The sequence below is a fragment of the Apis mellifera genome, linkage group LG11, assembly GCF_003254395.2.
Source record: "Apis mellifera strain DH4 linkage group LG11, Amel_HAv3.1, whole genome shotgun sequence".
Taxonomy (NCBI): Eukaryota; Metazoa; Arthropoda; class Insecta; order Hymenoptera; family Apidae; genus Apis; species Apis mellifera.
In genome coordinates, this window is record NC_037648.1 from 10,367,524 (window position 1) to 10,383,755 (window position 16,232).

At 38.1% G+C, this 16,232-nt stretch overlaps 1 protein-coding gene across 1 annotated transcript in view; it reads right to left on the minus strand.

Annotated features, from left to right (window-relative positions):
• The window catches only part of E75 (ecdysone-induced protein 75), a 161,432-nt gene extending 156,917 nt beyond the window's left edge, over nucleotides 1–4,515 (minus strand). The window contains exon 1 of the mRNA XM_006564320.3: nucleotides 2,586–4,515. Coding sequence (XP_006564383.2) covers nucleotides 2,586–2,778 — 193 coding nt within the window. The 5' untranslated portion in view covers nucleotides 2,779–4,515. The remainder of the gene's footprint in view (nucleotides 1–2,585) is intronic.
• Between the last annotated feature and the right edge of the window lie 11,717 nt (nucleotides 4,516–16,232).

Genomic DNA, 16,232 nt, shown 5'->3' on the forward strand with positions numbered 1-16,232 from the left:
CACCTTCCGCCTATAATCTCGCGTGTCGATGCCTTTCGATGCCAATTTATTTGAATTAATAACGAACAGAGTAGGTAAAGGGGGATTGTAAAACGGTCGGTACTCTCGAGGCTTGAGTTTCGAGAATAACAAGATTTTATGTCGTTCGAAGTGCACGTGCACTCGAGTGATTCGACTCTGTTTAACAAAGTCCGTTTGTATACAACGTGTAAAAACGAGTTATCAATCATTCTGCTTGCCAAGAACATCGATTAATACTTTTTATAAAAGAAAAATATTTGAACGATGAAAGAATCATAAATTAATTGTAAGAGAATTACACGTTTAGGTTATAGGACCTATTGTAATCGTTTATTTAGGTTAAGTTATCAGGTTAGAGATATCGATAGCTACGATAAATCAAATTATACGAAATTAAAGCTATTCAAATTAAAATAGTAGAATCTATTTGAAAATACATCCTTGAAGTTCCTTTTCACGAGCACAATATTAAAATTCAATAATGCAAATTAAAAATACAACTATTATTAATGCGACGCTTACTCCTCGTAAATCAAACTATTCTAAATGGCAGAATTTCATCAAATTATATAACTACACTTTATCCTTTATCGAAATCCATCCCAAATTTATTAATCACACCGAATCGTTTCTGCCAAAGAAAGCTATATTTCACTAATGGTATACTTCTCGCTTCATCAATTACCTAACCTCTCATATAACCTCCATACGAAATCTCTCTACAAGCTAACCTTTTTCCAACAAAAAAAAACACCTTAAATACCGTAATACGTAAAAATTGCGATGCTCGACAAAGATTTATATCCTTTTTTCACCGTAATTTAACTAAAAAGAAAAAGGAGAAGAAAAATAAGTGGACGGAGAACCGCGTGCATCCGCCAAGTAAAGCGACGACTATCACTGTTTGCTTACACGCCACGACCGATATATTCAGAGTAAAAGCACCGTATACAAACCGGATAGCGGTGAGAGGGGGCTTTTACCTCCGTCGAAGAGATGAAAAACTTATTTTTAGGCACGAAATAGCTCGATCGAGCCTTTCCAACGTCGCGGCACTGTCAACTTTCTCTCCCCGTCTCTCCTACGCCGTTCGGCCTTCGCGTTACACAAACGTCCGGCTGTCACGAAGAGCGCAGACGATAGCGCTTAGCGGGGCTTATCGTTAATGAAACGTACAGACGTAAACACTAAACATAGTACACCAGGCGGAACACGAGGAACGCTGTGAACATCGGAGAGGAGGCGTCTCTCTCTATATTTGCTCCTGTTTTTCATTCAAGATGGCAATTATCGTTCGTTTGGAAATTTGTCACGAAACGATGATTCATGCTTTTTTTTCTTTTTTTTTCCGAGGAATCGAGAAACAAAGTTCTTCCTCACAGTTATTAACAAAGCGTTAAACACAAAGCGATGAAAAGATCGTATATATATATTTGTTTTTATCGAGTATATTTTGGATGAAATATGGAATATTTGAGAGTGGAAATTCGAGATGAGCAAGGTAATGGAAATTTTTCTAACTATTCGTAAGCTTTGTTGGGAAACGTTTATGCAAATGATCCTTTGTTATTGTACACTATGTGATTATGATAACTGCGGAGTTTCTAAATATTGGGTTGTTTTATTCGAATACGCGATACATTAACTGTTATCTTTAGATCGGTTGTTTTAACTTCTACGGCGTGGTAAATTCATTGAACGTTATTCAGAGATTGAATGGATAAAATTAATCGTGACGATATTCAATTTGCATGATAATATTTATAAGGAATTGAGTTGAAAATATTTAGATTGGATAATTTTTCTGATAACAATCTTTCTTCCATATCTGTGAAATTTTTTAATTTGATTTTAAAATAAGAAAGTTGAAAAGATATACAATAAAAATCCATGTGATGCGATTTAAAAAGTTCAAGATTTAACATTGATTAAAATTCTATAGATAATCTAGAATTTTCCCTTATGATTCGATCAGTTTGATTGTGGAAAATTCGATCGATCTGACGAAATTATTTAATTTTCGATTAAAAAAATATATATATTGCGAATACTCCAACGTCTAATAAGAAAGATCATTATCACGATAATCTGTCCCCTAAATATTATCAATTTTTTGGAGTCATTATTGTAAAAGACGCTAAGATATTATTTAAAAACCAGATTACGATTATCAATCGAAATTATTCATTTCTGCGTATTTAAACGATAACGGAGAAAAGCTCAAAATCCAAATTTAATCGTTATTCATTACGTATCGTTATTCTTATTAAAAACGAAATAAATCCTTAAAACCTAACCTAACATTGATTGAGTTGTGTTTAGATTAAATTGAAATATACGATATATTAACCTCATATATTTCAAATTAATTAAAAAGAATTTTAAATAAGATTTATAATAATTATACGTTCGAAAATTTATCCTATATTTTAAACATCTCAATTTTTGTCGCTAACACTTCGAGATAAAATGAAAAATCTTAGATGCTTCGTATCGTCTAACGAATTATAACGAAATTATCTAACGTTATATCGTTCGAAAAAGAAATATAAATTAAAACTCACCGAGATCAGGAATAGAACTAGTAGGCTCCTCGTGGTGGCCCTTACCCTCGTTGGACGCTCTAGCTCGGGGGGGCGGAGGCGGTGGCGGTGGTCTCATACTGGACGTTGAACTGACTACAACGGTTGGTGGCGGTGGTTGTTGCGTTGGTCCTCCGTTTCTATGATTTCCTCGCATTTGAGACTGCGGTGACATCAAAACCGTGTCACCACGGTGCCCCTGGGGCGGCCTGGGGCACCAGCCATGAAGTACCCTGATCGCACTCCTTACTTCCGCCTGGATTTCGGCGGTTCTGTCCCTTCCTGTGTGAGCCACGTTTAATGCGTTTCACCCGCGGCCGCGGGTCACGGGATTACACTTGAAAATCTCTCGCGAAAGACCGTTACGATCGGCTTCATTCACGAAACACGCGAGCACATTAATAGCCAGCCACTCGTGGACGAGTCACCGAACGACGACACTCAATTTCGGCGTAGATCGAGACACGAACGAAAGAAAAAGCACAATATTTATTTACTTCAGTCACCAACGATGCCTGACTCACTCGGTTTTGTCGCTATGTTTCACTGTATCTCCGCGCGGATGTCTCTCGAATGTCACGGTCAATGTCTTGCGGCGGCGTGACACCTGCAATGGAAGCCCTCGCGGCGATACTCCGAACTAATCACTCACTTTACGCGCGCTGCGACTTCGATTTCGACGCTAACGACTTGTAATCGCGTCCCATCGGGAAAGGAGAATCACCGACGAGTAAATATTCGATCGAGGAAACACGCGAACTGTCTCGATGTCACGAAAAAATTCGAATCACTGTCCACTTTCAAACAACACGGAAGATTTCTCGTCCACACACGTGTCAATCGATTCGAGTCGAATCGTCTGTTAGAAATATCGATACACAGTCCGTATCGATTCCAGTTCGTTAGAGAACTCGAACGAACACTATGAAAAACCACTGACGTAATATTTCAACTCTCGAAATAAGAATACGAAAAATGAATAGTTTTTCGAGGGCATAGATAAACATATTTAAATTATAGTTCTAATAATTAGTTTGAGAAAAAAGATAATAAAGCATTAATTCGAAAAGTTGATCGGAATATTTCCATTCATAACCTCAGAAATTGATGTCACACAATTAACGTTTCACAATTTTGAATAACACACGCGAAACACAATGTTGATCGCGTTCGAAACATCGAAATATCACTGATAGAAAATTTTCAATCTTCACAAAGCGTTATTATCGCACGATAAAAGAATGCGTAAAGGGAGAATACACGTAAGGCCGGTCCGCGTGGACGAGTGTTTCTTAGCAGTTCGCCGAAAACAACAGTCCTCGGAATACGAGTAGTCCCTCGCGAGCCACTGCCGACCTTTCCCTCTCTCCCACCACCCACGCAGCGTCCTCCTCCCTTCTGCTTTCTCGCTCCCGCTTTCGTACTAGAATTACTCTCCCCCTCTCTTGGAGCACTCTCGGTTTTCCTCTGTCACCCTTAACATACGTTCGAGACGAAGACAGCGACCGAAATCCACCTCCACGCCGGTTGACCGCGGTTTATCGTCACGAAGGCCTCCAAGAGCGTCAACCCCTGCTCGAGTTTCGTCACGAGGTAAATCAAAAGCAACGTGACTCCGTTGAGTCTCGCGACAACCAGACTAGCTTCGATTACGCACTTTGTGCTTGTCTCGCGCGAGGTTAGCGTCGTTTCTCTCACTTCGATCGATAATCGATATAATCGATCACGTGGTCGAAACAAACATGGGAGATCATGCGAAAGCGCGCCCTCTATGCTCCACACTTTTTCTGTTTTTCTCTATCGAGACACTTTCCTTGATGAAAAGCACGTGGATCAGTGCGTAATGTGTCACACTCACGGTCAAACGGGAAAAAAAAGTCGGTGGTTGGAGCGCAGACGGCAATGAGCCGACGACGACGAGAACCGTCATCGGCGCCGGCGAAAGTGAGAGTGCGGCCGGCCGCGATAGATTCAGCGGTGCATAAGCGCTCTCGTTTCTCTCTCTTCCTCTATCTAGATATCTCCCTCGCTCCCGATATCTCTCTCTCTCGGTATTATATCCGTTTCATTCTTGCCCTCTGTCTATCTCTCTCTCCCTTCCTCCGTGCGTACGTTCATCTTCGTTCTGTCCTCTGTCTCTCTTCTTCTCACTCCCTATTTCGTTCTCTATCGCGCCCCTATGGATAGCCTATAGCCTGTGGCGAACGAGCATGGTTCGACCTATAGCGTTCGACGTTCCAGCGCGCTATCCGCGTGCACTGACAGCGCATGTATATAAAGCGACTGCTTCGCGATACGACCCCACACTATGCCACGTAACACGATCTCCCGGTGCGCACACACTACCGCGCCGCTTTCTGTCTCTCTTCTACACACACTTGTTCCCTATTTTTTCTCTTTTTCGATTTCGTCTATTGCCCTTTCTCTCTTTACTCCCAATTCTCGTCCCTTTTCCGATAACGTCGTCTCACTCGTCTCTTCTCTCTTCACAAATATCCTTGTTTTTATTGTTTTCTCCCGTTTTAGCTTCTATTACATTAATTTTTTTGATCATTATTTCCAACCTTACTCCTCCTTGTCTTCTATATCCCGTATACAGCTCTTCTCTTTTTCTTTGCTTTTACATTTCTCTTTTATTTCCACGATCTGATTAGACGAAGACGACGAGGCACATGTATCGTACACAGTCTCGCAGCCGGAAGCAGATGAGAAGCCAAACCTTCCATCACACCTAACCCTCTTGAATTTCTTTCGCGCGCGTGTGTTCAGTGGAACGACACGCGGCGCGTGCGCATTCATAGCGCGCGAACTACGCGAAGGGCTGCATTTATACGAAACACAGATGTCCAACACGACAAGTGCGTCAAAGCAAATAAAACGCGAGTGTATATATATCTTTTGAAATAGGGGTTCCTCTAATTTTGATAGAGTTGTATACTAGCCCGAAGACAGTTTTTTTCGCGGTAGAACGAATATTGAAATGTGTAGGACATACATGTACCTACGCCTACAATAAATGCAAATGGACTTGCGCTAATAGGATAGCAGGGGTTGCAAAAGGGCAGACAGAGAGAAGCTAGTCGTGCCACCCATGGTTAACTTAGACGCGTGTGCGTAACTGATGCGTGCAACCAAGAGAGACAGGAATGGACAATTATTCCAACTGTATACACAATATATAATTGCATATATCACAAAATCTATATAAAAATTAACACGATTTATATTTAAAATTTCTCATTCCATATAAATTATATAATTCTATCTTTTAATCGTACAATTTTAATCTTACAATTATTTTCAAACCAAATACTTTAATAATCTAAATACATAAAACAACACATCATTGAAAATTTTCAAATTTTACATCTCCAAGTTAATTTATGCAGTCCTTCTAAAATATGCATACCTTTTTATTATTTATATTCCAACTTTGAATGATCTCCATCGGGCTTTTTCTCGTACAATTTAATAGGGAAATTTTACGTAATCCTCTGTTAATTTCTGATATCATTCGAACAGAATATGAGCAGGGCTATGCACAGTGTAGCGACAAGCCTGACGTAAACGACCAGCCGATAGGCAGGGGTGGTTGAGTGCGCGGCCGCGGTTGCGCGGCCGCTATCATATGGCCTTGTCCTTGAATGAGGCTCGTGAACCCGACTGCCGCTTTTATCGATCAGCCCCCGCATCCCGCTTCGACGCACTCGCTATAACCATCCATCTATCTCGGTGCAATGGCGTACCTAGCCGTGAGTACTCCCGGATCAACTTGGCTCCTCTTCGACGGCCGTTTATATCGAGCCCTCGTATTCTATATTCGTAGACACTCGTCGACTTCTTCGATCCAAACCTTCTTCATCCATAGTTCGATAAAGATAATAATTCTGCTTCGAAAACGCAATTGTTCATTTTCACAGTGACTCTCGAAGGAAACGAATAGCAATAAAATTTAGGTAGGTTAGGAAAATTTCTAGGAAATTTTGATCAAGTCTTAAGTCTATTCTTTGATGCTTCGTTCGCTGTAAAAAATTAATAATAATGACATAATTAAAAATTTTAGATTCGTATTTTCCTAAATTTTGTTGTTTATAATTTGAAGAAATATTTTAAATATATTATGTAATCGGGGAAAAAGTTTTACAAGAACGTTCCGTATCCGTTATAAAGAATTATATTCGAGGCCAGAGGATTGCGGAGCACGTTCATCTGGTTCGTGGAGAGAAACAGACCGATTGCTCGAGACGAATCCCCCTCCCGGTCGTGTCGAGACGCGGAAGAATGGATTATAATAAGTATAATGGCGTAGACATTAAACCCTTCTGTATTTCGTTCAAGGATCCCCTTAGAAGCGGGCGTTGTAGGTCGACTAGCGAAGGTCAAGGTCTCCCTTGTCGAGGATTCCAGGCTGACACTCGTTCCTGCACTCCTCGTACCAGTGGCCCTGAATGTCCTGGAACACCGAATTTTCGCTCTTAATAGAATAATATACGACTAAGGGATACGGGTTTACAGCCTTTGTCCCCTGTATTGCTTGTATGCTTCACGTCGAATTTTTCTCCTGGTTAAATACGTCGAGGAGAGAATAGCTTCGAACGATTAATTGTATTCGTTTGTGCTCTTTGTAATCTTAATTCTTTTGTCTGTCATCGTATACTTAAAGAGGAATGGAATTTGTACTTGGGATTTTTTTTTTTTCCCCTCTCCTTTTTTTTTCTCGTTCGACTCGAATAGAATTATCGTAAAAAAAAAAAACTTATCGGTCGTTTAAAAATTCTGTTTAATAACCAATAAAATTTGAAAATCTATTTCGATATAATGGCTCGAACATCGTTCAATACACTTTTGATTGTCGTAATTAAATTTTTTTTCTCGTTCCCCGACTCCGCAATAAAAGTCAGCGTTCTGTAACTGACCCGATAAGAACGAGTTAAGATAACTTTCTGAATATATCGATCAATTTAATTCCCGATGGCGTAAGTAGATTACCACTGAATATTGTCGGCAATAAAACGAAGCGGTCGTAAATGATTATTCGCCATATCTGTAAAACGATTATTCTTCCTTGAAAATAAGATGAATCGGATGTAAAGAAAAATTTTCAAAAATATATCCCTTTAACACTTCTCTCTTAAATCGATCCAACCAGGCCTCCAAAGGACGCTCTCGACTTTTTCAAAGGCAAGCTTTTAATTGCGCGCGGATTTTTAAGGATCCGTTCTTCACGGTCTTCAAATGGAACCATCCTAACCCTAAAAAAAAAAAAAAGAGAGGAAAGAAATGTGCGTATATCTTTATCTGTCGGCTCACATAATCATCCAGACAGATGAGGGTTCCTTATCTTAAAACGTATTACAATCTCTGAAAAAAAAGAAATCTCTCCCAAACTCTCCTCTCGCACTTCTTCTAAATTCTTCGATTCGAATAAATCTTCCTTTCGAGAATTCGAAAGAGATTATTTCAATCCGAAATTATTTTTAATCGAAACCTCTCGATCAGATTAAAAATCGTTTGACCCAAAAACCTATAATCTATTCTCAAAACACATCTTTCTTTTTCATTCATCAAAAATTGAATTCCATCAGAATCACGCCATTCGAAATTCTATTCACGAGCAGCGTCTCCAGCACGAATTCCTTCCAGCAAGCACAGAGAAGAGCTTTTGCAGAGCACGCATAATGCCCCCCCTCCTTCTCACGCAGGGGGTAATCTTCGTGTGGTGGCTGGCCGCGAGACCCGCGACCAAACGTATTACGTGTCCGAGGTCGTAGTTGTTTAGATCTAGATGAACCTGAATCATCAAACCGGTCTGAATGTAGTGCGCGGCTGGCTCCGTAGTCCGTGGTGTGGCTCAGCACGACTCTCGTTGGATTAGGTTAGGGACAAGGCGCGTTATAGCACGCATGAGTTAGAATAGTGAAGGAGGGAAGGGAGTGGGGCGAGCTAGGGAACCGAGAGAGAGAGAGAAAGAGGTCGACGCGACGAGATAGAGACGACTACGACGTCGTTGGAGATATTGTTCTCTGAGTGGGAGAACGATTGGGAGAGAGGAGAGGAGAGGAAATGATGGATAATGATAAAGAAGGAGGGGAAAGGAGGGAGGGAGAGGTGATTTGACGAAAGTGAAATGGATGAGTGAGGGGCGATTGTTGGAAAGGAAAAGCCAGCCATTTTGAATATCTCGAAAATAGATTTGTTCCTCGACTATTTTTGAATAAGGGTTCGGTTTACTTTGGGTAGATAGATTGTGGTAGAGTTGGATTTTCCGGTTTAGGGTTTATTAAAGAGAGATAGTGAATGAGATACTTTTTTCGTAAAACGATGATGAGAAGGGAAAGAAGAAAACAGAGGGGAGGGAAATAGTCCTATAATTAAAACGAAACAAAGCGTCTGGGTCAGGAACATTTGGGTGGGACAACAAGGTCGGTTCACCCTCGAAGGAGGTCCTCAGATGTTCAATCTATTTAGAGAATATCTCTGCAATGTCCGTTCACTTTCTGCTGATAGAGTTTGCCTCTTTCGAAGCGTTTCGCTATTTTAACGAATGCGTATCTAATTTTCTGTTTAAAGATTGAAAAGAAAAAAGAAAATCCATCTTGCATTTACAACGATATTCCTTTTTTTACACTATTTCATTATTGCTCGTAACTCTACGTTCTGAATAAAACGAAATTAAGTTTGTATGTAACTTCGTGAAAAATCATACTTTCACTGCTGCAAACGTGTACTTTCTATATTATTATTGCACCGTTTTACAATCGTTCTACAACATGCTGGATAAATTATTATTATTATTGTTATTAGGCTTCTGTGAAAAAAAACTCGACCTTAAACGGATTCACGTGAGCATAAATCCTGTAGATTCCAGGACGATATAACCTGGGACTAAGATATCCCTGAAATGGAGGTCGGATTACACAATTGGTTGCCTCGATCGATTCCTTTTGGAAGAAGACGCATTAATGTGCGTCTGTTGCGCAATCCTCCTGAAAAGATCATCATTGATTTTACATCAAGAATTATAATATCGTTTCTATCATCCTTAATAATCCGATCCGATTCAATCTCTATTAGAAAGATACATAAAATCGTGACGATTTCACATGTGGAGATTCGATAGTGGTTAACACAGTTGCAATTTTCACTTCTCGACTCGATAGTTTTAGTTTCGAGATAATTTCGAAGATTAGGCCCGAAAGGATTGCAACCTCGATTTCGATAGGTTTAGAGGTAGATAATTTGGATCGGGTATAAACGATTTCGATCTGGTAGCTTTGGATCCATCATCCACAAGTCCAAACTACGACTTCGATTTGATGCGTGGATAATTTCGACTCGATAACCCTAGAATAGATGGTTGCAATTTCGATCTATATTTTAAATATATATATATGTATATACATATCTAGAATATAACTTTATTACATATTGGATCGTCGAAGATACGCGATCTCGAAGTTGGAATCGAAAATCGATTTCCATCGAAGAGGAGGAATATGGACGTAAGGAAAGAACACGAGACTGGTTCAAGTTCACGTCGCTCCGGGGCTTTAGCCAGGCCTCAAGGTCAACGGAGAAAGCCTTCCTTGTTCGTGGTCTTGTTGTCGATATAGTGTTCGGCTACCCGATACCGCGCATACTAGATTCACTCGGTCAGAATGCCTTGAAGAGCTGAACCCAGACCTCGGTCATGTAGGTTATATCCCCTTGCTGCACCGTCTTCCAGGCATCTGGATTATTAATTTCATTTTTTTTTTTTTTAATTAATTAGATCGATCCAGTTCGATCCAGTTGTTGATTCGTTAACATATATAATTGGATGGATAATATAATCTTGACGTTATTCACAATTTTGATCGTCGCCTTCTCGGAGGGACGAGCGTGGCTCGCCATCACGAGACAAATTAAAATGAATTAATCCATCGCGGATGAACAGAGCTTAACTGTCTAAATAGATTTCAATTGACTGTTCCCATCATTTTATTAAAATCTCTCTCTCTATATACCCGAATATATCAAATCTATCCAGAGTTATTTTATTTTATTATCCAGAAGAATGTTCCACAGTTGACATTTTTTCCTCGAATATTCGATAAATGATAAATGGATTCGAAAATACTTCACTTCCTGAATCTGAATCTGGATATTTCTCCTGTAAAAGTAATTCAAACGTGATTTTTTAACAATGTAGGGTTAAAAAAAGCATCCCTCCACGAGTGGAAATCGACGATCGTCGATCAACGGAACGCGTTTGTATTCGCGCTTTCACCTTGTATCGGCGAGGAAAGAGAAAATGAGTTCGAATTCAGCCCGCGATGGCGTCACGCGAGGGAATTCCTCGAGGTTCGTCGACCTGGCTGACCCAAACCGTTCTCCACTTTCGTTCTCCGTTGGGAGAAGCCGCGGATCGGGACGCGAACGAAAGCGAGACACCGTGGCGAGAGTTTTAGAAACCGGATCGCGACCCGACGGGGGTCCCTGAAACTCTGAGGGAAGAGGCCCGTCGAGAGCGAGCGTGAGAGTCGTTTAAGAAAGCGAAACTGTTCCGCGGCGAGGAGAGCACAGAGGCCCGCAACTTTCCACGCGAGGCTATCACCTCCCGTACCCGGCGAGGTGAAATCGCCAGATTCGAGAACGACCAGTTTTCCTCTTTTCGTTTCGAAAATCGACGTATCCCTTCTTAAATCGAAGAATTGCGAACTTTTTAAATTCAAACTCGAACTGAAGAAATTTTTATCGAAATCTTGAAAATGAAATCGATCGGGGAGAGTTGAAATATTCATCGAATTTTCTTTTTGTTCGAATGAAAACGATTAATCGTTAGAAAGTCCAATGAAATTTAAAATAATTCATCTAAACTAAGGATGATCAACGTTTTTATTTCTCTTTACAAATATACTCAGAAATAAAGATGAACTATTATCGTTGGAACGTGTATGTAAATCTTCTTATCGAATTGAAAGGAAAAAAAATGATCACTCCATCTTTCAACCTCCTTGAACCGATAATAACCCATTAGCCAGGATGACCCACATATCTGCACAATGATCGTACTTCCCTCGCTTCGAAGCGAAGAGCGAAATCTCTCTCTCTCTCGGAGGAAGAGGAGGAGGAGGAGCGAGTCTCGAACCGGTGGCCTTGAACCCGATGGTCGAAAGTGCAAGTGGATCGGCCGTGGCGTGGATCGAGGCGGCCACGGTTCGGTGAAAAGGAAGGAAGGAGAAAGGGGCCAGCCGGTGTGCACACGCCGGCCCAAAGAAGAAAACGGTTTTTGGCCGCGTTCGACGAAAGTGAAACGGCCTTCGAGAGAACGAACGCGCCCCGGCGTTGTGTGTATATGGGCGCCATTGAACCAGTGACCTTCATACGAGAACCGGTCTTTGTTCACGGCCTCTCTTCGCGAGCCACCGACCTGATCTACCCTCGCCACGCTAGCCTCCTTTCTAGACGACATTTGCATATGCGTATCGCAGCTCGAATCGGGCATTTTGCGCGCTTCCTGGACCCAATCCCCATCCGGTTACCTATTTTGTCACCCTCCAACGATTGATCGTCGTTTGCCGATTTTCTCTTCCTTTCTGGATCATCTTTTCTGCGAATCGATAAATTGATTTTGTTATTGTTACTGTTATAACGATTGTATAAATTTTGTCAATCATTTTGTTGATTATTCATCTTATAGGATAGTGCACTTTCTTTGCTAAGCTTCGTAATCGAATTGTATCGTGTTAAGAAAAGAGTTGGTCGACTAAATAAGCTATTCGCGATATTAGAGTTCAATGTCGCTTACTTTCACCTCGTACTTTCGATCTCGATTAAAAGCACGTTCACTTATTCATGAAATCAACGATTTACATTATACTAACTGTTCTATTATTCAAAATATTAATTAAAATCCTTGGTGAAAAGTTTTTCGTTAAATCGATTCAACGAAATTCAACTTGTTTTTAAAATTTATACTTACAATCTTAAATTTTATATCAATTATTTCATTTCGTTGCATTTTATTTGAATTTTTATTTTTAATTTTTCTTGCCTCAAAGGGTGTGAATCTTAATAAGGAAAAAAATATACGAAATAATAATGAAATGAATGAAATTCGAACAAAAGAATGAAGAAGAAAGAGTGGTCAAAATTATCGATATCGAGAAATTTAAAAGTTGGGCAAAGTTTGAGTTTTACCATGACCTTTCTCAAAGTGAGCGTGATTTCTGCATTTCGTGACTTCGCCAAATTACTACACGCGCCGCAGAAAGAATTAATCCCGACCGCTTTCACTGTTCGAGGCAAGAAAGTCGTATTCGCTCGACTCGCATACGAAGAAAGAACTTTGCCCTGGCGTGAAAATTAGTCATTTACATAATTCTCGAAACACTTTCACAGGAACGTGATCATCTACCATGATATGTAATAGGCTGCGAAATGTTTTTCACCTTTTTCTCTCTCTCTTTTTGTCTTTGCATCGAAATATCGCTCTCGATAGCTGTAAAAATTTCACTTATGCGATAAACTTTCTAACTTCCAGGCATCTTGGCAAACTGTGAAACATTAACAACAGTGTTTGAAAATATTCTCAGTAAAAAATCTCAGTGTAACGAGAATTTTTGAAAAACTTTTCAATCGTTCGATTTCATTTCATTTTCTTCTTTTTTTTTTTTTTTTGGAAGAATTTTATTTTTAACGATGGTCTGTATTATATACTTGATTTTTTAACTTTATTATTACACACTTTTGCAATATTTTCACGCGTATTATTTTCACAAAATAACGAGCATTCATTTCTACGCTCAATTTACGCGCGACTAATGACGAACCGATATTATTCCCTCGTTGTAGATTTTACAACAAATAAAACTGAAAACCGTTATTTTCTCCTTTTTTCTAGCTCTCTTTATACAAATTTATCTCGACTCGTTCCTCGAACTATTATTTGCAATTGGGAAAAATTAGAAATCGTTCCTGTATCTTTTTCATGCTGGAAAAGATAATTTCCAATATATTTAATTCGTAAACCAAATTAAAAACAATTTTTATCGAAATGTATGCTCGAATGTAAAAAATCTCGCGCGAAAGAAAGTTTCGATATTCTAAGAATTTATTTCATTTGAAATAAAATTAATGGAAAGGAACGCGGAGGATGATTCGAGATTTAGCAAGGAATAGGGGTGTAAATAGAATGAAGCGCATCGTGGTTAAATTATCAAAGGAATTATCAAGACTCACAGACGACGTTTGTAAGCCGGCTCCTATCACCTGTGATAATTTTGTGTTAACATTGAGACATAGCACGGTCGATTAGAGGACGGTCCCCTTGATTCAGATATCATATCTGCAGACGCGAATGCATCTCTGTGGTATCACAACGTTTTTGTTTCCTTAACCTTGTAGCCTTCGCATTGCTCGTGATGAAGATATTTTCGTGCCGTATGAAAAAATTGTGGCTCAAATCAATTTTATTATTATTTCGTTATTAATAAATAAATATATTAATATAATAATTTGTAATTTGATTGTAATAATTTGATACGATATTATTCATATACACTTTTGGTTCTTTTTTTTATTTTTTTTGATTAAATATTTCGATACTTTGCAAATTTTATTCTCGAGTCACGATAAAACTGCGATTTGCCTAAATTTCTTTTTTTTTTTCTTCGAATAAAGTTTGAGTGACATTTAGAGAGATTGGAGAAGTTATTAATAATTTGGTATGGAAACTTTTTAGAAAGAGTTTATGAGAGAAAAAGTTGTGAAAGATTTTTGATAAGGAATTGCTAAGATTGCCTTATCTACAATATTTACCAATCATCACGTTTCGAATAGTACACAATGTGTATAATACTACGTATTTTTATTATACGAATATTTACGATTTAAGTCCAATTGCAATTTATGATATATGCAGATATTCGTTTTATTCCAATTTTTATTCGAGACGTATAATTGTTTTAATTTTTTAAGACAGATTATCGCGATCGATAATGAATGATAATGACCTATGACATAGTCGAGACTCGACTGAAATATCGTAACGTTGAATCGTCGCGTTTATATCGCGATATCTCGATCCGTTTGACATTGAAATTCTTATCAATGTGTCTGGCAATTGGTATTTGTTCAAATACATTATCCGTATATACAGAAATTTTTCAAAATATCACCTATATTTTTCTTCTTCTTTATTACAATCAGCACTTATTATATTATTATATTATTTAATATACATTACAAATTAATATTAATAATTCGAAAATTATATTCACTCGATATTATAATGCTATTTTTACTTTTCATTGATATTTTTTAAATAATAATAAAAAGAATGACAAACAAAAGATTGGCAATATATGTATAATCCGATTCAAAATATTGCAATTATCAATTATTTATGATCTACAAGTATCTTTGTCATCGGATATTTTTATTCTTTGCTCGATGATTATTCATCGTATCGGCATGGTGACATTGAATTTTGGCACAGTACAATGGAATCCGATCGATATCGAAATGCATTTATGCGTTTCAGTCAAGATAAAAACATGTAACTTTATTTTACAGCAACCTTCTGCTATCTTTTTTTTCTTCTACGATAAAAATTAATTATTATAATTATTCCATCCAAAGATTGTTCTTCAATCACTGTGTTTTATGATCCTCATCGTTCCTTTGATATTTTTTTTGAATAATAATCGATCTGATATGACATTACAGAGAAGAAATTAGAAAAAATATAAATGTAGTTACCAAATGTTCCTGTGTCATTTTTCTTGTTCATATTCTTCGCAATTATTCTTTTTTATGTATTATAATTTTGACGCGTGGTAAAAGTAGAAATTTTTCTCGATAGCATCGACGTAAAATTTCTCCTGCTCGAAAGTTTGTAAAATTGATTGCAAAATTAATATATCTAACGCATTATTATTAATCCTGCGTATAAACAAAGAATCTAAATTATTCTATCTAGCATGTATTTAAACTCTGCGATGAAAGGAGAATATTTTAAATAAAGTTTTAAAAAAAATATATATTTTCAACTCTCATATAATTAATATTGATAAATATATCGTTAAACGCGAAATGATAATTCTCTAAGAACATAAGTGTGTCGTGAGAAGTGCGTATATATTGACTGGCAACTGCGTTTTTCTTTTTTTTTTTAAACGATCGATTCGATAAATGGCCGATGAATCTAATTAGTTATCACTTTGTGCGTATTTGTGAAGAGGAAAAAAAATATCACGTGAAATGAGAAATATATGCGGTAGGTCAGGAAACCAAAAATAGATATCCCATCTGGGTAAATAGACGGATGTAACGTCATCCACGTGGGGTGATGTGGCCTTGCATTTTGATTCCGCTCGAAAACAAAATCGTTATCCAAAATAAGTCTCGAGACGCATACGATTAATAAATTTAAACTTAAGGTTTCGCTTTCAAGGAGAAGAAATTACGTATCTCTAGAGAGCAAACTTTAATAAATAATATCTTTTAACATTTTTTTAAACATTTCTCGCGAATAATAATAATAAAAAAAAATCATCACACATTATATCGTATCGTTGAGATTTGAAAAATTTTTATTAACAATAACGAGAGTATTTCGAATAATCTTGAATATAAAAATTATCA